This window comes from Nansenia antarctica (assembly GCF_963989245.1).
Source record: "Nansenia antarctica genome assembly, chromosome: 5".
In the NCBI taxonomy this organism is placed as follows: domain Eukaryota; kingdom Metazoa; phylum Chordata; class Actinopteri; order Argentiniformes; family Microstomatidae; genus Nansenia; species Nansenia antarctica.
In genome coordinates, this window is record NC_137690.1 from 50,612,338 (window position 1) to 50,636,619 (window position 24,282).

Genomic DNA, 24,282 nt, shown 5'->3' on the forward strand with positions numbered 1-24,282 from the left:
AGACGTGTGTGCAGTGTCAAAGGAGGAGAGGACGCCAGGGGAGCAGCGGTGGCGGTGGCGGTTGCAGTCAGAAGGGTGCTGCTGTGGATGTGCCGGATCGCTCAAGCTTAGGTGTGGAGGGGATTAAAGAGAAGGAGGAGGAGGAGGAGGAAGGGAGTGCTCTCACCCGGTTAAAGCCCTGCGACTCCTGTCTACCTCCGGCTGACCCAGAAAACCAAAGCAGTAGTGATGGCGGCGACGCTCAGACCGGGGGACGGCTAGACAGTGTGGAAGTACAGGGAGGGAGTGGAGAAACCTCTCACGACAGAGACTACTTTCTGGACAAACAAGAGGACACAAACACCCATAATGGGGACAAAGATGTAGCCAATAGAGACTTGGACGGGGGTGGTATAAATGGATTTGTGGATCATATGAAGTCGGCAAAGGTAGAATTAAATTGGCGAGAGGGAAACAAGGGGATAGTGGAGGCTAAACTGCCCAACAGGTGGATACAAGGCAAATCCCCAGACAGACATTGTTGCTCTGAGAAGGGCTGCCTGCCGATCTACTCAGACACTCTACCACCCAGTCCAGCAGGGGGCAGCATTACCACAGCTGATATTAAGACCAGCTGCAATCATCAGAAAAAACAGGAACATGGTGAGTACGATAACGAGCGTCATGAGGGAGACCTGCCAGTGGAGGAAGACCCTTTGACTGTGGGTCGTCAGGAGGAGTCAAATGAATTTGTGAGTGAGCTGTGTGGTGAAGAGAACCAGTCGACAACATCCAAGGTAAGGGACCCTTGTGAGGAGCATGAAGAGACACTGTCTGAGGCCAGACTGGTGGAAGCAATGGAGGAGCGTGAGTCAGAGGGGAAGTACAGGACAGAGGAGAGGTGTGTTTCTGCCCTACCAGCTGCCCTGACAGAGGAGGGAGAAGGCGGCGGATGGAGGGAGACCGAGGCCGGGCAGACCGATAATTCCCCCTCACGAGGCCTTGTCATTGCTGCCGGCCCTGCTGATTCTGTCATACAGTCACCACCTAATCCGGCCCCTCTGGGAGCCATGGCAACAGGCCTCCCAGCAACTCGGGAGTGGGGCCAGACAGACGCCGGGGGTGGTGGGGCGCCGGTGCTGCCAGTGAGCCCAGAAGAGCAGGAGCAGGAGCAGGAGAGGGGCCCGGACCAGGGCAGCAAGGTGGCCTCCAACAAGGGGGTGCTGGAAGGGGAGCAGAAGGGGGAGACGGAGGATGACTTTGGGCTTTTCATGCAGGCAGGGGAGCAGCCGCCCTGGGACACCGGCTATACTGCATCAACCCAAGTGCCTTGTGGGAAACGTGAGAGTGTCGGTAAGTCCCCTGTGTGCACTGTAGCGACATGTGACTGGATAACTCTTAAAGTTACAGCCCAGAAAGATAGATAGATAGATATGTACTTTATTGATCTCCGAAGGGAAATTAAGGAGTTACAGCAGCTCACATACAACAACAACAAAAATAAACAACAAAATAAAGTGACAATAGAATAATAAAAATAAAATAGACATCTGAAACATTATATATAGTCAGAAAAGTACAGTATGATTTAATATCCCCCAGCCTGACTCTGATCACCGATCAAGCCAGCCGGAGGAGGAGTTGTACAGTCAGTCTTATTGCGGCAGGCAGAAAAGATCTCCTACAGCGTTCCTTAGTGCAACGTGGTTGTAATAATCTGCTAAAGTAGCTTGTCTGCTCTGCCACAGTGTCATGTCAGGGACACTGTGTAAACTACAAACATTTTAAAAATAGAACATTCTTATGAATATCAAACGCTGTGGCCGGATGACTGTGCAAAGTAAAATCCAGAATTAGAGCAGTAGCAACAACAATCAGTCTAAAAAGGTTTTGAACATCCGCGATGAAGTCTCTGCTGGGAGACAGCAGTAGCAGCTCTCTTGGTTTGTTTCGCACAAAGCGGCCAGAGCATGTAGGGTCACATTGCTCCCACGACTAATCAGTTAGTCTAGTCTGAGACTAGAAGGCTTGAAGGCACTCTCTCCTTCCAAACTCATGTGAAGCTACAGTATTAATGATTTAAAGCGCTGTCTGGAATGTTAGTGCCGGTACTGAAGGCTTTGGGATGTAAGCCGTGTTAGCCTCAGGACATGGGGCTCGGTATTAAAGAGACAGAGACCCGGTCAGCTCCACAGGGATGGCGAGAGAGCAGCATGGAGGAATGCGGCCTATACCTAAAATTTCGTATTTCTGTGTGACTATACAGTACCTATAGCTTATAACGTGCCCAATCCTCAATGTACAGTATAGTGTTAACACAAGGCCTCAATAATGGTTGTTGTTGTTGATGGTGACAATGATAATGCTGTTGCTTAAAGTTAGACAAACAAAAAAGAACAAGCCAATTAACCATTACAAAGGACTTTCTTTGTTGTCCATCTAGGTCACTTGAATGAGGACACAGCCTGAAGAGAAAAAAAGGATCTATTTGTAGCATACCCTACACTTTAGGCAGATTTACGTGGTGCATGAAATATCATATTCAAGCAATACAAATGAACACAGGCCTTCTTGTTGTCCATGCAGCACCTGCAAACCAATCCATCACAAAGGACTGGACGTCGGGTTGGGCGGACAACTCATTCCATCAACCAGAAGACACCTGGACAGCCTTCTCAAATGATGTAGTGGAGGAGGAATGGGAGACAACAGGACAGTGGTGGCCCACAAATGCTGTGGAGGAAACAAGTTGTTCTGCTGGGCAAGATGCGGTAGGGATTTCAATGATTCCACGTTAGTTTATCAAAGATATGACTGCAGTATAATGCTCTGTCAGCTAGCAGCCTAAGGCGATGCAAATTAAATCGCTTAAAACAGAGGCATGCTGAGATATTACTTGTGACAACCAACAGACACTTCACATCGAAAAACAAACAACAGCAGGGTGCACTTCCCCATGAAATATGTAAAGAATAAACCATAAACACCTCCTCATTTTCATTTCCCTCTTCTCAGAATAATGTGTTTCTGGAGGCCTTTCCCTCACTGTCCACTCCATCGTGTGAGTCTGATGCTGTCTCCACCCTCACTCAGCTTCTGAGGGGGGTCCTGGATCAGGGAAGCTCTGCAGAGGTTCATGGGTAAGTGGGCCAAGAGTTCTTAACATACTTTTTGTAATCTACACACTTGCCTCCAGCTCAGTACAGGGAATGGGTTTTGATTTTGTATCAACAGAAAGGGCACAGAACTGGTTTGCTTTCCGATTTAATGTAAAGTAAGTTTGCTTAAAGAAGAAGCTTTGACAGTGTGTGCCGTTGCAATAGCAACAAGTAGTTTTATGAGGCATCTTTGATTATGTCGCCATCTAGTGGAAACCATGCAGAGCCACAATATCACATCAGAGATATAATCAAGTCTCATCCGCCACAACTATTCAGACCAGAATTCGTCATAGCGATCGAGCAGCCATATATTAATATTTTCCAATGGGAGGGTGGAGAGCGTATAGCAACACGACATGCTCGAAAACCGAAAAGAACTTTCGGGGCATTCTCCGTCCTGGCTTTTGGGGAATTCTCCGAGTGAAGTTCTCATGTTCACTAGAGCCCATGGCCAAAAATAAGCTGCATTTCAGTGAATGTTTCATCCAACTACTCAGTATTGGTTTTATGAGACCATGGCAGATTTACAGTGAATGAAATCGGGTATGGTGTTTGAATTGTGTGTAAATGATTCAGAGCTGTGGGGATATGTTCATACATTCACCTAAACAATTGGGTGTGGTTGCTTTGTCTTGTAGCTTACTTGATGGATACACTGACCTAAACAAGATGATTGGCCTGAAATACAAGAGGGCCAATGTTATTTCCCGGGAACATCTTCTGCAGTCGCTACATTTGAACCAGTGTTACACAGTGGGTATTTACTTATACTGTTAATTTAATGGATTGTAAACAATTATAATAGGCCTGAGCATATTTCCCCCTGGGGATCAATACATCTATCTATCTAGCCCATATCATCAGGCAGAAATGCCATTTTAATAAAAAGTCTATACTATACTATACCACATGCTACACAGAATGTTACACATAATCTACACATTATCATAAAACAGTATGTACTTCATATGTTATCATAAAACAGTATGTACTTAAAACATTATCATAAAACAGTATGTACTTGAAACATTATCATAAAACAGTATGTACTTCATATGTTATCATAAAACAATATGTATTTCTTATGTTATCATCAAATAGTACAGTAGGTTGACATGGCGCGTTGACTGTTAATTGCACTGTTGCTCAGATAACAAGCAAATGACTGGATGACAAAATTTTATTGAATTATTATGTATCTCCTTCTGTGTCCAGGACAATATGACTGGGCCACGGACAGCCTATCACAGTCCTCCTGGCTTCTCCTCGACCAATCAGCATGCACAGGTCACTGGGAAGAGACGGTTATCATATGACCTCAACAAAAACATCAGGGAATAACCCAGATTCCCTCCACGCCTGACTGTAAACAAATGTGGTGGAATGACACATTTTTTTCACATGATGTAGGACCTAAAGTGTGTACTACTTTGGCTTTTACTTCTGTTTGTGGACCACCTGATCACCACCTTCAATACCCTATTTTTTGTGTTATTTTGGCTTTTTTGTCCAACAAATATGCGTAACAGAGACCAAAATTAAACTGGAAGTGTTTTCATGCAAGGAAATGTTAAAGAAATGGGCAGTTTGAAAAATGATGTTTGTACCCTTGTCCCTCTCCCTTTCCCTTCTCCCACAAACTGAAAAAAGAAATATACACTATCCGTCATGTGGTTTCTATGACAACAGTGTGTTAAGACAACCCATGGGGCAGATTCAGAAGAGTAAACATTGAGAGGCATGAAACCTTCTCTTGTTATGATAACACATGATTACGATATTTAAGACATTGCTGCAAATGTTACATTATGTTTAACTTGTGTGTGTCAGACTACTGGTCACAATGATATTTTGTCTGTGCTGACAATGGGACAATTGAATCAGATTTTATATTAGTCAGACCATGAACAAGCAATCATCACATAATAAGACTTAGTTTGTTTCTCTCTGGTTTCCTTGTTTGTGGGCAAACTTAGTAATTAGAAGAAAAGATTAGAAGATGCCTGAGATTTGTACAATATGAATTCCGCCAGAAAAGTATGATTATTTTCTGAGTTGCTGAAGTGAAAAATGCGATTGTCGACTTGTTGATTGGTGTAATAAAATGATACTGTGTGATTTTTCATCCTCACCGTTTTTCCCCCTTTTGCACCAATTTTATGAGCTCTATCAAGTATACCTGAATTATCAGCGTGCTTGGGAGTCTGACACCAAAGAAAAAATGGGAGAAAAGCAAATTCACATACAAAATGGTTTGTTTAAAGATCCCTTCTCTCAGAATGTTTAATAGTATTGACCAGACCTGTTGGTCTGTGATACTGCAGTGGCGTTCCATGGGTCATACACTGGAAATGCAACACCTACAAGTGACATAGGCTTCTTTGAATTACCACTGCCAGCCTGAACACTTCACAGGACTGTACAAAATGGGCCTTCAAATGAATACTTCATACTATTCATAGCATATGTTAACCCATTGGTCACGTATGTACTGTACTGTATGTCCCCTGGTTTTGTTATGAATGTGAAAGTATGATGGATGATGGTATGTAGGCCTACAGCAAGCCTCGGAGGGTATCATATGAGAGGTTATTGGTTGCTCATGATGCAGGTCTGTGATGATGAATTTGTTAATGGTAAATTGCTGAGTCAGAGCATCTGTTCCACCAGATAACAGAGGATTGTGTTCATGTGGAAATGTTGCCCTCTGGAGGACCCCTCACTAAGCCGTTAAATAAAGTAAACAACATGTTTGATTGACATGACGATTAACAACATCCATCCCAACACACTGATGTCCCATGGCCCATACAAATACAATACATGTGTTTTTCCTGCTTAGCAGTAATATGCTTACAGTATAAGCACAGGCTCTGGAGAGAAACAATTACTTCTGTAATCTGAGAAGGGGGAGAAGGAGGATGATGGGTACCTCAATGTTTGGACTTTTAAATTATATATAATTATTGACAATATTATTCATATTCTAAATTATATTATTCTATATATTATTATTATTATTATTATTATTATTATAAATGCCATATGAGCATAGTTCAATTGTTATTGATAGTCAGTTCCTGCATCAATAGCTCAATTATGTATCTGAGAGGGGTTACATTTCTCCAGCCACATCCCTCAGCTGTTTACGAGAGAATGCTTTGTTATTGTGCGAATCCCACATTGACTCTTTAAACTGAGAGGCAATAATGGCCGGTTTCAACTTCTGCACGTACGTAGTCTTGAAGTTGCACCCATTGACCCCATCCCCAGAAAAGGAGCAGATAGGTCAGGAACTTGATGACTTCACCTTGCTCTCAATCGACCATGATCAATGTAGTCAATTTCTGCGCAAGCTAGGCAGTACGGTTCATATCGCTGAAACCACATCAATGACATAACATAACGTCTGATCATCTCACCTGGAGCTATTTGGGACTGTTCGTGAGATTAGCATTTTGTATTTTAAAAATACAAAGTAGTTTGCACAGTAAAGCAGCTAGAACCGATTCTGCAACGTTCCTGGGTGCATCACTATTTGACTCTAAACACACCCCCTGGTAAGAGTGGGTGGAGGTTTATCAGAAGGTGGGGTTCAATTAGGACTGCCCGCTACAGTAGAGACGGGGCAGGAACACAGAGGCAGAGGGAAACGCAAAGCGTTAGTTTGACTGATGACAGTGCGAACAGAAAACGAGAGATGGGGGTGTACAAATCTTGGATTCTGCTCTCAGGTTTCATACTTTTTTACATCACATATCTATTGCTCGGAGCGTTAGTTTTTTCCAGCATTGAGCGGCCAGTGGAGGACCAACTGAAAAGGGACATACAGGTCCTGAAACAACAGTTTCTCAATCAAAGCTGCGTGGATGCGACATCCCTCGAAGAGTTTTTGGTGAAAGTTTTGCAGGCCAACACGTATGGTGTGTCTATCCTTCGGAATTCCTCCGTGAGTTCAAACTGGGACTTGGCTTCCTCTTTGTTTTTTGCCAACACTTTGGTAACGACAGTCGGTAAGTATAACTTATCTGTTACAATATTTGTTTCCCCTTTGTCTTGACCAGGGTGTAGTCACGACTTACAAGTTAAAAGCATAATTGAAACAGCGAAAGGAATTGCGATTAAAAGATTACATTCTCAGCTGCAGCTGTGGCTTTTTTCTTCTTCTTTTTTTATGTACCGGCGATCAAAACATGCCACGTCTAAACACGCCCTGGACTAAAACAACACACACACACAGCCCCTACTCCATAAACACTTCAACATGAGAGGATTGGAAAGTTGGAAGCAAGATGACACAGATTTCAACCAGCGTATCAGAGCGTATAGACCCCTAGCAAACTGCTTGGATGAGCATGATGTTACCATCCTGCTTACCATTGCTGTTACCATTACTGCTCATACAAACAGTTTGCTAGTGGTGAAAGGTCCATGGTTGCTTGACCTTTTATCTAAGTTTTTACATTTACTTTGGTATGGCTAGGCAAGTTAGTTTGTCCTCTTAGCTTAGTCACAGCTAGTAGGCCTATAATGAAAGAACAGCCTGCTTGGTTGAAAAGTAATGTGGCACTTAAGCTGTCTTTTACTGAGGGTCACAAACGTGTCATTGACATCAGAGATGAGATGGCAAACTCGCATGTCAAGTTGAAATACCACCCACCCGTGCCATCAAATTGCTAGCTTTTCGGGGGCATAGCTGGTTAACATTGGGTATTTTGGTGACAGTCGTGTGTCTGACTGTCCCTTCTGAGACACCTAGTACCATCTGCTACTGAGACATCTACTACCCCCCTGTACTGTTTCCTCAGTGTCATAATAAAATAATTCTTCCAGCACGACGACTGCCAATGGCCCCAGGCCTGAGCATCTAAGATTACTTTTTCCATCTATGACTGGTGGATAGATGGTTCACTCACTTAGTCAAAAGTATTTGTTGTAAGTCGCTTTAGATAAACAAAAATGTACATGTAAAATGTTTGCTATACTGAGGACGCAGATTCAAGACTTGTGAGCTTGGGGTGTGAGGAAGCAACACTGTTGGGGGGGCAGCATGACGCCTGTTCAGTGGTGGACTCAGGCTGTTTGAAGGGCAGGGGCGAAAAGAAAAAAAGGGCACCTACTGCACAACATGGGACCCCATCAGTGCACATGGTCAAGTTTAGACCATTGGAAGGGCAACCAATAGGGCACATCCTCTAATTTTGCCACTCAAAAGGGTACTTTAGTGAGATGTTTTTCAACTGTGGGGGCACATGGTCAAGTTTAGACCATTGGAGGGGCACCAATAGGGCACATCCTCTAATTTTTGCCACTCAAAAGCGCATTTTTGCCACTCAAAAGGGCACTTAAGAGAGACGTTTTTCAACCACGGGGGCACCAGGAGGGGCGGTTGCCCCCCCTGCCCCCCCCCCCCCTGAGTCCGCCAGTGCGCCTGTTACATTGGTGCTGTGACCTGGATCAATGGCTGGGGCCACAGGGCTGTCATGAGTTAAGAGGGGTGAGTGTAACTGAGTTGATAAACTCACTCCTCAAGTTCAATTTCCCATACCCACGCTATGAAATTGCTATCTTTTCAGTGGTGTAGCTGGTTAAAATCAGGTATTTCCTTGACGGTCACGTATGTTGGCAGTACAGAGGATGCATGTTTGAGACCCGTGAGTTTGGAGTGCAAGGAAGCAAGACTGTTTGAGGTAGGCTAGTTGACGCCGGTTACATATGCAGGCAAATTATCAACTGCCTTAGACAGAGTCAGGCAAATGCACAAGTGGGTGATATCAGGGCAAGATAAGTGTTGTTTTTTTACTTCATAAGTGTGAGAAGTGACAAGTGTGAGTGCTCAATACTTTGGACCTCAGAGCAGAGGGATGCCATAACAACAAATATTGACTTGACACTGAACATTGATCGACAGTGACTAGTGTCACTGGCAGGAAAGGCCACAGACTAAAGCGTAAAGCATCTGGTTGGAACCCATATGGAAACATTGGAAATTTCCCAAACTTACTGGAACTTTGCAACACTACTTTATTGACTACGAGGGACTGCAAGTTAGGGTATTTTCACTCCGATGGGGAACGCGTAAAAAGATGGCAGCCTACGCAAGCAAGTCAAGTCAAGTCAGGTTTATTTATATAGCACATTTACAACGACAAACAGCCGACCAAAGTGCTTAACAGATAAAACACTAGTAAAAGAAAACAAGAAGTAAAAATACACAACAAAAACAAGGTGCAATACAGAATACAACAGGTGCAGAAATTAAAGTGCAGAAAAGTGCAATTGTTGGGAGGCAGGCTCAACTCAGGTCAAAGGCCAGAGAGAAGAGGTACGTTTTAGCTACGGTTTTAAAAGCCTCGATGCTCTGGGCAGATCTGACGTGGAGGGGGAGGCTTTACCAGAGCCTAGGGGCTGCCTTTGCGAAGGCTCTATCCCCACAAGCAAGTGTGCTACATGAACATTTCATCAGACTTCATTTGCTTATCTTATCTCATATAGTTGTTCAATTTTATCTTTCTGTAAGTTCATCTTGGGTTCATTATGTTGACTCGCCGGGGGTTATGCTTGACTTCCTTTTCTATGTTCGTTATTTGTGCCTTGGGGCCAGCAGTGTGAAACGTGCTTATCCTGCTAACTGTATGCTCATCTGAGCAGGGTGGAGTCCATATGGTAATATATTTGCATTATGACCTCAGCTGTTCGTCTCACTGCTGTGCCATGTTTGTCTTCATGTATTGTTTGACCATGGTATTGGATTGTAGAGGCATTTCTTTGCTCTAGGATCTGCAGTTGCGCTCAGCTGTGGCCACTGGGTTTTGTGAGTTTATAGGGGTGAGTGTAACTGAGGTGAGACGGTAAACTCACTCCTCAAGTTCAAATACCTCCCCCCACACCGTCATATCGCCGTCAACTTCTCTGTAGCAAAGCTGATTAAAATCAGGTATTTCTGTGACAGTCACGTATGTTGCCAATACAGAGGATGCATATCCGGGACTCGTGAACTCCTACTAATCATGTACCAAGGTCACTAATCATGTATCAAGTCATTTTAAAACAATGTTAGTTCAATGCTATTGAGTGATAAAAAAGGCAATTTGTTTACATATACTGTGCAGTCTCTGCAAGGACTTGTTGATGTGTAGGCCTACTAGTAGAAGGTTGTTCAGCAATGATCATTGAACGATGCTCTACTGAAACATTTGTAGAACGTGTGAACTAGCTAGTGAGGAAGCTACATCCAGCCACATATAATAGGTTCCCTAAACTAAAATGACTGTTTGTTACCTTAGAGCTGCAACACAGAGACAGCTTTGTTCTCGTATAGGCCTCACTGTCAGTTAGACCTAGTGGAAGAGGGCCTCTATTGTTTGCAGGTGTTATTGTAATTCCCTTTCACTAAACGGCTGGTCTCTTTTTTCTTTTATTAAAAAGGGAGATGCAATAGCTGTATTCGTCTCTCTCACTCCCATTTCACTTTTCAAATCAAACTTTATTGATGTAGCACATTTCATACACAGAGGCAACACAATGTGCCTCACAGAAAATAATAATAAAAAAATAAAGGCAGAAAAGACAACGTTAAAGAGACAGCGAGACAAGGGGGCGCTGGTGAGCAGCAACATTTGAGGACGTGTTTTCAGAGGGGTCCTGCCTGTGGCAAATCATTTGTCAATAATGAGTGATTTATAACCTCAGTTTCTACAGTGGTTTCTTACGTCCTCAATTACCCCTTTTCCACCAAGGCCGTTTGAGGGCTGATTCGAAGCCGGTGCCTAATGTCGAACCAGTTCCGAGCCAGAGTGGCACCAACACTTGGCTGGTCTACAACAAAGAACCGCTTACGTCAGGGACTGCATGCGTGACCAATCAAGACCAAGAAATCGGTGTATCATTAATTTATTATATTTGTTTAACTGCATTGCTGGGAAACCGGAGAGAGTGACCTAATGACAGGGCTCTCTAAAAGCAAACTGGCCTGTGGAAAAGCAAACCGAGTCTTAGAAGGTTCACAAGGTGGCGTTGGTGGAAAGGGCTACGGCTCAGTCCCAGGTGAACCATTTCTTGGTTACTTTCTGCCCTTTTGGTTGCAAAATGGTGAAAAGGAAAACCAAAGACATGTGCGAGCAGTGTCCCCCCGCTAACTCTGAGCATCAGTAGATATGGTTGCTGTCCCTCCACCTTTTGGGTTTCTGAAATGATGAGAATTTTAAATAGCTTCCAACATGTTTATCTTCTTTAGTGTGAATTTAATATTTGTTTGGAGGCTGTTGATGCTCAAACTGATGCATGTTTTGATACGTTTGTTTCTTGTTGTTACTGGTTAGACTGGTCTACCATTTTTTTTACAATGTTTCCTGATTCTGTCAAGGATTGTTAAACTTACATAAAAGTATTCTCTTGAGTTCCCATCAGGAACTGAGGTGCTTCCCATCAGGAACTCAAGTAAACAAGCTGTATCATGGTGACATGTATTCTGTAGACTAAATCCCTCAATCAGTCATCAGAATGCCATGTTCTTCTCAGACTCTTGTTTACAGAGCTCAGTCTACTGTGATGAATTAGTAAATTAATGATGATTTTATTAATGCGGTGCCCAGCACATAGGCCATTGAAATAAACACTATTTAATAATTAATTTAAGGGGGTCCTAATAAATATCTCTGTCATTCCCTCACCCTTCCTCTCTTCCTCTGTCTAGGATATGGCCACACCACGCCCCTGTCAGACGCGGGCAAGGCCTTCTCCATCTTCTACGCCCTCCTAGGTGTCCCCTTCACCATGCTGGTGCTGACCGCCTGCGTCCAAAGACTCATGCACCTGCTGACCTATTGGCCCATCGGCATGTGCCAGCGGCGGATTGGCCTGGAGCCGCGGACCGCCACCGGCGTCCACTTCGCCATACTGCTGCTGCTGGTGGTGCTGGGCTTCTTCGTGGTGCCCGCCGTGGTGTTCAGCGCCATCGAGGAGAGCTGGTCCTTCCTGGACGCCATCTATTTCTGTTTCATCTCTCTGTGCACCATCGGCCTGGGCGACTACGTGCCCGGGGAGCAGCCCGACCAGAAGCTGAGGCCGCTCTATAAGATCTCTGTTATGGGTGAGTAATGCCAACGTCATATCTGTGTGTGTGTCACTGTGTTTGATAACAGGGTGTGGCTCACTGTGCTTGCCACAAGGCACAGACATGTTGTAGGCTATAATATGGAGTCTCAACACATTTTCTAGCGTAATCTGTCTGGCTGACTGATTTGGGTGGAGTTTTATTCACAAACATGTTAAATAGAGATAAGCACCAGAATAACTTGACTTGACAGTTTTGACAGCATGCAGACAATTAAGTTAAGTGTTAGATGTTCGTCCTAACACTATCTGTCATTAGCCGAAACAGAGCATGTGGCGTGACCGCCAGCCCAAAGACAAGTCCTCCGGTGGAATAATGTTTCTCTTTCAGTCAAGTCGAAACGAGATCTCACTTATAGGATGTGCACCGTTTCGTAACCTAGATCTCTGTCATGATGCCTTGGGTTATGGTATGTAATCCCGGTTCTCAGAAGGAGATGTGGGACACATCTCACCAGATTGCCCCTGTGTACGGCCTTGTGAAGAGGTAGTTAGCAGAATAAAATAGATGTGCGGAGCAGAAGCCAATAGGCTGAGCTGGGGCGGGGCGTGGTCAGCCATGTGAAGCACTCCCGGCCTGTTCCAGCTGTGATTGGACAGATATTCAGCGAATAGGGTATCCTTTCGTATGCATATCCTTTCGTGAGATGCCTCCCTTGTCTGCTTCAGAGAACCAAGTTGACATACCGTAACCAGGGTGGCATACCGTAACCAGGGTGGCATACCGTGACCCAGAGTTCTAAATGTGACACAGCAGAGGCACTCACACACCTCTGATGTGAGAAATAGCACCTCTGAAGTTTTGCTTCTCACAAGTTGTCGTGAGGTCAGCGGGTCAAAGTGTTTAATAATGCTTGAGGTGCTTCAAGAACTACGTACGGTACATGACATGCTGTGTAACTGCTTGTTCTATTGAAGACTTCAAACAAGAGTTAAAGGAGGTAACTAGACCACCCTCAACTGGTGCTCAGATGCTAAGTCTGTTTACATGTGGTTGGGGTTAGAAATGTGATGAAAAAGCCACTCTACTTGAGTACATTTATATTTTAGCAGATGCCTTTATCCAAACCGACTTACAACAAGTACATTTGTCTAAGTGAGTGAATCATCTATTCTATACATAAGTCATCATAAGAAAAACAAATCTATGCTCAGGCCATTGGCAGTCACAATGCTAGAAGAAGGAAGAATTACTTTTTAATTTTTTTAACATTGTTGCACTCTCAACCCAAACGTGTCTACATGTGTGATTCTGATACCGCTGCAAAGTGTTGTGGTTATCTGTACAGTATAATATGTGTTAGTTTATGTATTGATGGAGGTCAAATGAGGCCCTCTTGTGGTTTTCTGAAGTAAATGGCATGGCTGCATTGCCTTTCCTCCACTATCTCTTGTATCCTGTCCTTGCTATACTAGGAAGATTAGTATTGGGAAGCTCTGAGCTTGTGGCACCTATGAACTATAATAGCCACCGTCTACTGTCACTTGTTGCATCACCCAATGGGGGAGCATTTCCTGCCACATGTTGTTTTTAAAAAATAAAATAAAATCTGAATCAGCTCTTTGTCTGTTTTGACCTTGGTGGAGTTTGTGTTGTGGTGTCCTCATTGCCTTGCGGTGTTGTTTCCAGACACATTTTGAGGGATGCTTGGAGTTTTTTGTAATCCTTTGTTTCTGTTACTAAAACTTAATCAAGCAGCAATACTACATTTTCCTCCTCTTATTTGTCTCTTATTGCTACTTTATTTATCTTACCATATTGCCTTATTTACCTTCATAACTACCACCACTTTATTTCTCTTGTTGCTGAAATGTCGAGGAACTGAAGCCTAAGAATTTTACTCTGTTATACTGATATAATGGAATGTAACAATACACTTGAAACTTGAAACGTCATACATTTGGCTGGTTGTTTCAGGGCTTGTTGCCTTGTTTCAAGGTTTATGTAGGTCACATCCCCTCAGATTAAACTGATTGTTCATTCTTGTTTCCGAGGAGGATTAGCTGTTAAACAGGGTGTTTAGCAGGAGTTTGGGTACTTTCTTTAACCCCCACCCCCCAAGGATGAACGAACATGGGAGTAAACAATAACATCTGGGAAGCTTGCTTCCTCACATGGCATGACTCAAGTTTCCATCAAGTATTTAGTGTTTCTGAATATTCAAACGTGTGTTTGTGTTGGCGTTAGTCTGCGTACTGACTGGCACTGAGACAAATGCTGAGCCAAATGGCAAATGAGATAGGTAACTTTACTGTACTATACATAACTTTACTGTAATATTTGAGCATACTTGTCCATTTTAGGGGACAATTATGTGGGATTTAGAGGGTGTGGGAGAAAGAGATGACTCTGTTCATGTATTTTTAATTATCCCCACAGCGTACTTCCTCGTCGTCCATGGGGCTGAAGTTAAACTGACTTCTGTATTTTCTGTCCTGCAGTGTACCTATTTGTGGGGCTGATGATGATGTACCTGGTCCTGCGGGCCTTCCACAAGATGGCCGACCTGCACGGCCTCACCGCCTTCTTCCAGCTTCCCCACTGCGAAGAGGACTTGGAGGAAGACAAGGAGCCCATCGTGGAGGCCTTTGAGGACCAGGAAGAGGCTGAGAAGGCTATGACCAAGCACCTTGACCCCCGCTCTCAGGTCTCCTATAACTCCATCACACGATAAGGACTCCACTCCTCAACTGGTCTTTTTCTCCTGTACACCAGTGTGGTCCAGCAGTTGCCTGTTCTACTCCAACACAGAGATATGCTTAAAACTAAAAACTAAAAAAAAGAAAACAATCATTTACTTGCAAGGCAACTTGCTGTATGTTGTGTCTGACTGTCCTGCTACGGCAGCCCAAGTCAGACAAAAAGGAACAAAACCCAAAATCTTCAAACGCACTGGTGCACCCGATGGAGACTTGGCAAGGGTTGGTCTTTTACATGGGATAAGGCTGTTTTGTTCCAGAGCCTGCAATAGAACACACGTGGTTGGGACAGTGGACAATAATTCTTTAACGCTTTTGTTTCTTGTCTCAGACCAAATAAATATATGTTATAAATATGTTATATATCTATCAATGTTCATCAGAAACCAAACTTGTCTTGTGTGTGTACAATTTTCATGTAACTCTTTGTGGTTGAGTGTCATTTTTAGCTATTGCGTCTCTTAGGTATTTAGCTAAATTCAATGCTCAACACTAAATTGAGTGTTCACTTTTGAGAGGGCTTCACTGTTCCCAGCAACTCCAAAGTGAGTACAGATGTTACTGGTCCAGTTCAGGAAGGTGGGCCTCCCCCTGCTTCCTCAGTGTCTTTACCTGTACTGTAACATGTTCGGCACAACGCAAAAATGGTAGCAATCCAAAGGGTGAAAATAGAGGGATAAAATGTGGTAATTCTGTTTTGTTTTTTGTTTTTTTATTTATGCAATCCATGAGACAGCATAGCTCATCATGAAACTAATTGCCTCTACTTGTGTGTTATCATAGTATTGTGCAATGTATTCCGTCATTGTGAAAGCTAAATGTATTCCAGACAAATTCCGTCCATTTTGAAGAACGTGGCACATTTTACATGCACGAAGAACGTCTTTTCTTATGAGACCGCCATCATTCAGAACACACGTCACTTTTTATTCTTTTTCACAGGTGTTCTTTTTCCGATGGCGTTCTTGTGAGCCAAATGTATCATGGTACTGTAGTAGCTGTCATTTGTCACAGTATATAGGGTAGAAAACTAAACCGGTGAATGTAGCTACATTTGTAACACCCACAGCAAAAATAAACTTCCTTTGTCATCCGTTGCTGATTGATAAAGTCTGTTAAAAGATTGTGCAAGCTCATGGATACGCTATGCCATTGGGTAGGATTAAGGCTTTTTTTGTGATTGTTTCTGAAGTTTTCACTATCAAATTCTTAGTTTGGAAATACAGAATGACAAAATAGGCAACATTTCGTTCTGAATTTATTAAATAAACAATATGAAAGACAAAAACCATAGGTGTTTGCATAGACATGAGCCTACATGCTTTCTTATTATATAAAAGAAATGTAATACTTAATAGAATACATAATATGAACAAGACCAGCAAAACAGTGGCATCTTTATCTGAAAAGTATTCATGTATTTACCATAAATAAATCATTTTAAAACCGTTTTGTGAGACTAATAGATCTCTTGACAGTTCTTGGCAAAATAACCCCCCCACCCCCACCCCATGTAAACAGCAAATGACAGTAACACCTCAAAGGTAGCCTGTGTGTTGCCATATTGAATAAAACCTTGTTTGAGAACAGTGCAATTGCATAATTCATAATAAATGGGACCCAAGTCAATAATACACAATTCAACAACTCAAAATGTATCTGAAAGAAATATAACTGGTTTTGTAAGGGGAGACTGCTGTCGCTGAATTAAAAACAATGTGCTTCAATACAGTTTTACTGCATTTATGCAACATATGCCTCACTTTTGAAGTTGCCTATTTGCAACATGAAAGATCAAAGGGAAAAAAACTATTCTGCTGTCAACAATGTTTCAATGTTATTTGAGGGCCATAATCTATACTGCAGTCTGTTCAGCTACACATCATTCTGAAATACGAGAATGTTGAGTCGTTCCTCACATGTACTGGGAGAAAACATGCAGTCGGTTGTGGCTCAGTTGGTAGAGCATGGCACTAACCACGCTAGTGGGTTCGATTCCCGCTGGGATCACATATACTGAAAAAGTTATGTACTCACTACAATGTAAGTCACTTCGGATAAGATGGCCTATATATGCAGGCCTTTATCATGAGGTAAATGCAGGTGAGGTGGTAAAGCACCATAACATCACAGTCAGTAACCTAACATTGAGGTACATTTGTATTTCCTGACACTTGAAATCATCAGTTAGTTAGTGGCACAGCATAAATTACAAGAACGTAGGCCCCCCCTGCTTTAACAATAGTAACTACAACAGAACTTCTTGTTGTGTAACTAATACACAGCAGACTTCCAGCAGTTCAGAACTTGTATGTCTGCTGGAGGACAGCAAAAATGTTTTTTTTCAATGATCCCCTCATTTACTAGGGTACAGGTTTAGGAGAATTCTTCACAGAAGACATTTTCCCTCAGGTTAGAGTTTCTAAACAATTATCAATGTAACGTTAACCTTCCCCTTTTAAACATAACCCCCAAAGTGGAAGGTATTAAAAAAAAAAAAAAAATCAATTCTACTAACTAGAATACTTCCCTTAAAGCCCTTTCCCTCGATGGTACAGCAGGTCAAACTTCAATGATATGACACACGTGGGCACTAACCATGAGAAGGGCTCTTTAGCTCTACATTTACAGCATTTCTATTAGTATAAACAATAGTAAAGATTAAATATCTTGATATAGGAATTGTAAACTACAATTATGTCATACATTGCTACAAGAAAAGGTTAAATTAAATCTGGACAAATACAGTGTTGAACAATTCTTGTCCAACCTATTATTTTCTGTATAAAAAACAACAACTGCTCATTTCAATAATTAAAACACCATGCAGAACAGAGCGAACACTACATTTAAATTCTCTTTTAGCTCATAGAAAGTCTTAATATTCTCAAACGTCTGAGCATCAAGACTCAACCAGTATCTCCATAATGTGTTCCAGCTCATTCAGGTCCCTCAAGTGCTGGTTAAGGGAGACCGGGGGGGGTGCGGTGGAGGAGTGAAAGGACAGAGAGGGTAGATACTTGAGCAGCTCATCACTGGCGGCGGCAGACAGGGCTCGAACCCCCAGCGACCCCATCTCCCTCTCAATCACAGACGTGTCGATGTCTTGGAAAAGGTCATCCAGTGTGACGTCCTGCAGGTAGCTGGAACGCATGACCTCGACGCTCCCAAACGCTACCCCCTCTGCAGCTACGGCTCCTCTGCACCCATCAGCCTGCCGGGGATCTGAGCTCCTGTGCCCTAAGGGGGCATGTTTGAGGCTCAGGTCTCCGGGAAGGTTCTCGATGGACCGGAAAACTGTCCGCTGAGGTGCCTGAGGACTCGACCCTCCGTCGATGGCCATGTCTAGTTCCTTCAGGATGGAGGAGATGGCAGTCGACAGGGAGAAGTCTGTCTCAGAGGACACCCAGTCGTCCTCTGTGTCCTCTGAAGCTGCACTCGGGAGGCAGTTTGCTACACTGATCTTGGCAGGAGGAGGTTCCCTGTGAGATGGTGTGGTGGGTAGCAGTGGAGCAGCCATACTGCCTGGCCGAATTGGGGGCTTGGTTTCTAGCTGTACTTGGCGCAGCGTGTTGGTTATCAACACAGAGCGCCGCAAACTGGGTTCCGACAGCTCCTGTCCATGCTGGTACTTTTCTAGGGAGATATCCAGCACTGACTGCCGCTGCCTCTCCCATGGCCAACGGTCACCCACAGCATCGTCCTCCTGGAGTTTGCGCTTCTGCCCCATGGCTAGTATCATCCTTTGATCTGGAAAAACAAAGCAATCTTTAAATGGTCCGACAGGGCTCCACACTAAGCTTTCTCATGGTGAGAGGAATACAAGAAGTAAATAATATACCACTTTGGCCCTAGCGATACGTGTATGACTTGAGATGACAATGCATTCAAAACTAAAACATGATAGATAGATAGATATGTTACTGATCCCCAGGGGAAATTATGGCGTTGCAGCAGTTCACACCACAAACAACAAAATAAAGTGACAATTGAATAATATAATCAAATAAAAATAGACATCATACACAGTAAGAAGTAAGAACAGACCAGTATGATTTACCATCCCCCAGCCTGACTGATCACCCAGATCGAGCCAGCCGGAGGAGTTGTACAGTCTTATTGCGGTAATGAAGTCACTGTAACCAAGTCAGACTGAGAACGTCTTCCATTCTCAGTCATACAATCTGGTCCCAGTATTTCAAAACGTCAATTCTAGATCAGAATGATCCGGATTCAGGATTAGATCGAGCTGGTCAATTGCCCTTTACTACTCAAAATATGCCAGATCGCATTTTTTTTTTTATCTGGATCATTCTAATTTAGATTAAACGTTTTTGAAATACTGGGCACTAGCTATCAATATTATATGGGCTAGTGGTGTTGACAAAAGTAGGTAGATTAAAACCATGTATTATGTTACCCTAACTCTCCGGAAAGGAGAGCTAGCCAGCTAATCAGTGTAGCTAACTCAACATTAGCCAGGAGCCCTAGATCAGGCTGGGATATCGGCAGCTTGCATGAAGTCGGACTGTGAAAAGAGCAACAAACCTATCGTGTTCGCCAGTCTTCGGACGCCGTCGTTTTGTCTTTTTCAGATAGGAACTAATCCCGTGGATAAAAAGCTAAATTGATGGATTTACTTCAAATGTCGACTTGTTCGACGGAGCTTCGCTGGCACAAGTACGGTACAAGAATGTTTTAAACTCCCCGGCAAAAGAACTGAACGTCTTCCCGCCTGCCTGATTACAGCTGACGCTGGAGTACAGGGGCATTATGGGACTTGGCGTTTCAGTGGTGCACGAACATCCCATTCATACAACTACAACCACAAACATAAGTTCCAGAAGAAACGTCGTGGACTTGCATAGACTTATTTTGGTTGTGGAAATAGTTAAAATAATAAAATTGTATGATATGTTTTTGTAACAGAAATTTTAACCACAACGTTTGGCTAGTGATTATATTTTAAAAACTGTCACTTCGAAATTGCCACACTGAATATCGGACAATATCTGACAGGTAGGCTACAAACACGAACACCAATATATCGCAACACACAACCTGGTACACTGTAGCTTACATTTGTATTAGAAAACTTTATTTATCGATATAAAAATCAGAACAGTAAAATGTCCTAATGAAAACTATATATGACATTTGTTGGCACAGCAAAAAAAGGTCTATAAGTAATCAATTTGTCAACATTAACATTCAATTGCTGTTGGCTGTAATTGTTAGAAGCTCTTTGCAAAGTGCTCAAAGTGCTGTGTAACATGCTTAGCAACTTGACATGTATTAATTGTAAAAACATTAAAACTTACTACTAGCACATTGGATTGTCCATTAAAACATTAAAATCTATGCTACTTTGAAACTTAATATTATATTATTCAGTGTCCATTTATGGCATTTTTATTATTATTTTTAGTGTATAGTGTATTTTTTTTAAAGAAGCAAAATTGCCAATATCCATAAAAAAAAGGCTTTTGTTAATATAAGCTCAATGATGTTGTATAAAAACACAGGGGAGAGAGGATGATTTTATTTGTTCGAGCTTAGCTATATTCCCCACACACCCCAATGGTCTTCCCATCCCAGTCAGAGGTGGATAGGCACTTGACAAACAAGTGTCCCAGATCATATTTGGAGATGACCCGTCCTTTCAGCATGTTCTCCGTCACTGTATACTTCTCAGTCAAAGGATGGTTGTCTGTGGGGAGAATGTAATGGAGGTGTAATGAATGGAAGTGTGATTTTGACCAGGATTGTCAGAGAAACCACCCCAAATGTGTTTCAGCCCAAGGTTAATCCAGGTATTTTAATCACTTAAAGTGGCATTTCACCACTTTTTAACCTGACATTCATTATCATTACCAGCACAAAACCAGTGCCTTGATATGTGAAAACTGTGTTTTTCTATGTTATGTAATCAAAAAAACAAGAAGAAAAGGTACATACTTGTCATTGGGGTAATTGGAAAAAAATAAAGCTTTTGGACATGTGGATGTTTTCACATTAAAAAAAAGTGTCCATTTGTTTCCACAAAAAGTGGAGAATTGCCCCTTTAACCTTTCTGCCTTACTGTTATAAATAAGCACTGTTGATTGTTAAGCCTGCTACTCACCAGCAATGTGAGGTGGCATGACAGCCACATAGTCCAGTCCTGACTCCTTCAGTATCGTGTACATCCTGTCATGGTCTTCTGTGACGGCCTGGAGCCTAGGCGGTACTTTGGATCGGTCCCACAGGAGGAAGGCTGGTAAGCAGAGAGAGAAAACATAACCTTTCAAGATTCAGGAAAGACTGGGAAGATTTTCCGAAGGTCTGAAGACTTTTTCCAATATTCCAATATACCCGACATGCAGCCGACTACTTTGGAAATCCCGCGAGCTTTCATGGCCTCTAGGATGTTCCTTGTTCCGTCTGACATCATTGTTGTCGGACCTGGGGAGTGCAAGATTATCTTGATCACAATGACTTCTCTGAACTTTGTAAACTGTCTGAACCTGGGTAAGATAAAATGCAGACAAAAGCGACCCCTTGTGGATCTACCACAAATGGAAATATTAAAAGTGGAGTCAAGTCAGTGGAGAAAACATGTATACGTAGGACTCATAAATACTTTAATTCAGATTATTTTAAATTGATTTCAGCTTGCATAAGATGCTGTATTACATCTTGGTTTGTGCATTCTTATACACTAAATAGGCATGCTTACATGCGAGGCATAGATGCATGTGTAGTGTATGTATGTGCTGACTTAGGCCCACGTGTATCCGTTAAAAAACTCACTGAGGTCACTCCTGGTGCCCAGGATGATGATGACAGCGTCTTGACCCTCCATGGTCTTCTTCACATCCTCCTTATTCTGGACGTCTCCCACCACCACCCTGGAGGCCTTGTGGTCCGCAGGCAGCCTGCTGGGATCCCTCACCAGCACGGTCACACTGTAACCTTACATCATGAAACACAGGGGAGGCAGGAAGGAACCATAGTTTCATTATGACTGAACAGTTTAACTTTTGAGTATAGGATAGCGTCTGTGGCTACATCACAACATTTTAAATGGGGCTTATTTTCCTAATTTCTACTGATCTGGAAAGAAAACAATAGACTGCTAAGTGTTTTCCATGATCTATACAGTTCTGTGTCATTGGTGTAGATCAAGGAAAGGGGGCTAGGAGAGGAACCACTATAGCCCTTGAATCATTATCATGTTGAAAAACCATTTGAAGATTTGATTTGATTTATTAGAATCCCCATTAGCTGATGCAAAGCAAACAAACATATTAGGCAACGGTTTGCAAAGCATCAGCTACTCTTCCTGGGATCCACACAGAAAATCCCACCTGAGATGTGCGCAAACCTGGTGACCAACTACAAGAAATGTCTGACCTCTGTGCTTGCCAACAAGGGTTTCTCCACCAAGTTCTAAGTCATGTTTTGCTAGGGGATCAAATACTTATTTCCCTCGATCAAATGCAAATCAATTTTTATATAATGTGTTTTTTGTTGATATTCAGTCTCTCACTGTTAAAATAAAACTACCATTAAAATGATAGACTGTTCATTTCTATGTCATCAAATACTTATTTCCCCCACTGTATACAAGTAATCATCATAAAAACATATAACAAAGAAGATTGCACTGAAACCATTTGAAGATTGACTTATAGGCTATGCAGTTGACAGTAGGCATAGTAATCATAACAATGATTAATGACCATCAATTAAACGCTTATACTAATTTCACGTTTTAAAAGATTATGGTCAATACACTCGAATTACATATTGGAAAAATTGACAATATTTAATTCATGAATTAATTTCAATGCATGTCAGTTCAGTGAGTGAGTGGAAACATAACCTCAACCTGTTTTAGAGGTACTACTGATATTTGAAACCAGATGCCAAATTCAGCTTATCTTCACAGACCACCCTCTCTGTTTAACGGCGATAAACAGACAGTCAAGTGTATCGCCTATCGGGTACTGCAATACACTCTAATCATGATTCAAAGTACGACTTGCATGACTCAACAGTTTATGTCCCATGACATCGAAACGAAACAAAAATGCTTTCAAATTAAATAAAATGACACTTTTGAACATTTGTCCAGATGTGGTTGTGTGTAGGCCTATACCAACTTAAACCATAACCAACATGGCACAGGCTGCTGACCTGTCTAATTATTACTAATACATAAATAATACATAATACATAAATAAATTGTTCAAATATGATATTAAATAGGATTGACAGCACATGAGATGTACTTAGCCTACTTCAAAATGAGGCAAAGTTCATAATGCATGACTGCATTTAAACTACATAAACATCTATAATATACAATATCAGCCTAGGCATATTAGGCAACGGTTTGATTTTGTGACACTAAGGGCAGGTTTCAGACAAGGCTTGAGGCTAATCCTAGACTAAAAAGCATCTTCAGTGGAGATTTTACATTGAAAGTGTTAGGCTTAAGCCTTGTCTGTGAAACCGGCCCTAAAAGTTTGAATGGGAGCCGCCTCACCTGCTGCAGCAGCCTGCGGTAAGGTCACCAGTCCTGTCATTCCTGTGGCCCCAAAGATCGCGACATTCTGGATCGTGTCTGACATAATTGCAGAATAATAAAAGACAGTCACTGTTCACGGAGCCCTGCAACACAGTGACAACATTCCGCTTCGTTGATCACGTGTACCCGAGAAGCGCCTTGTAGTATAACGTCAACCGCTCACATTTACATTGATCTGATTTGACGCTTCTCGTAGAGGAAACGCCCCCGTTTTAGATAACAAAAAATGGCTCTCTTCCGTAACAGACTCCTCCCAACCTTGTCGATTAAAGGACACCGGACTCTGTTTTTGGTTTAAGGCACACTCTGGTCATTTCATTTGAATCCATGTAGGATTTTGATTGATACAATAATGACTTACATGCTAATGAGCTTAATACAACTGTCCTACCTTAGCGTAACTCAATATAAGGTTGTTACAGTGTGAGAAAACAATGTATTTGTTAACAAAACAAGTTTGAGATATGTTTAAAAAAGGACTCCAGTAACCACACGGTATGATGCAATTCAGCTGAGCTCTAGAATGTGGTGTGTGTGGGGTTTTTCAGGGTGGTGTGACGATTCATTGTACAGTACTATAGTCTACACCCCCTTTCACCAGAGACCCACCCACTGTTCTCGCCACCCCTTTCTGCCCTCTAGTTAGTAGATGTTTCAAATCACTGGGTGGTGGGACCCCCCTCAACCACAACTTTAACTTAATTTTTGCTGCATGATCCTTATTTAAGCACAGAGTTCAGTACTTTAGCTTAC

At 42.5% G+C, this 24,282-nt stretch overlaps 3 protein-coding genes across 3 annotated transcripts; 1 reads left to right on the top strand and 2 right to left on the bottom strand.

The window, feature by feature from the left end:
• Window positions 1–6,785: 6,785 nt before the first annotated feature.
• kcnk6 (potassium channel, subfamily K, member 6) lies at window positions 6,786–16,445 on the top strand. Its single transcript, XM_080532156.1, has 3 exons — window positions 6,786–7,153; window positions 11,836–12,231; window positions 14,697–16,445. The coding sequence occupies exons 1-3, from the start codon at window positions 6,841–6,843 to the stop codon at window positions 14,927–14,929; spliced, it is 942 nt and encodes a 313-aa protein (XP_080388282.1). The 5' UTR covers window positions 6,786–6,840; the 3' UTR covers window positions 14,930–16,445.
• Window positions 16,446–17,856: 1,411 nt separating this feature from the next.
• On the bottom strand, window positions 17,857–18,684 carry sertad3 (SERTA domain containing 3; the record flags this gene model as incomplete). Its single annotated transcript, XM_080531711.1, has 1 exon — window positions 17,857–18,684. The coding sequence occupies one exon, from the start codon at window positions 18,682–18,684 to the stop codon at window positions 17,857–17,859; it is 828 nt and encodes a 275-aa protein (XP_080387837.1).
• A 1,352-nt stretch (window positions 18,685–20,036) lies between these two features.
• On the bottom strand, window positions 20,037–23,923 carry blvrb (biliverdin reductase B). Its single transcript, XM_080531255.1, has 5 exons — window positions 23,488–23,923; window positions 21,747–21,908; window positions 21,309–21,398; window positions 21,079–21,210; window positions 20,037–20,664 (listed from the first exon to the last, which is right to left on the bottom strand). The coding sequence occupies exons 1-5, from the start codon at window positions 23,570–23,572 to the stop codon at window positions 20,510–20,512; spliced, it is 624 nt and encodes a 207-aa protein (XP_080387381.1). The 5' UTR covers window positions 23,573–23,923; the 3' UTR covers window positions 20,037–20,509.
• Window positions 23,924–24,282: the final 359 nt, after the last annotated feature.

Coding starts and splice junctions, on each gene's coding strand:
- kcnk6 (XM_080532156.1), top strand. CDS start 6,841: ATGGGGGTGTACAAATCTTGGATTCTGCTCTCAGGTTTCATACTTTTT. Junction 7,154..11,835: donor CACTTTGGTAACGACAGTCG/GTAAGTATAACT, acceptor TCCTCTGTCTAG/GATATGGCCACACCACGCCC. Junction 12,232..14,696: donor CTATAAGATCTCTGTTATGG/GTGAGTAATGCC, acceptor TCTGTCCTGCAG/TGTACCTATTTGTGGGGCTG.
- blvrb (XM_080531255.1), bottom strand. CDS start 23,572: ATGTCAGACACGATCCAGAATGTCGCGATCTTTGGGGCCACAGGAATG. Junction 21,399..21,746: donor GGGCACCAGGAGTGACCTCA/GTGAGTTTTTTA, acceptor TGCACTCCCCAG/GTCCGACAACAATGATGTCA. Junction 20,665..21,078: donor CATGCCACCTCACATTGCTG/GTGAGTAGCAGG, acceptor TTCTCCCCACAG/ACAACCATCCTTTGACTGAG.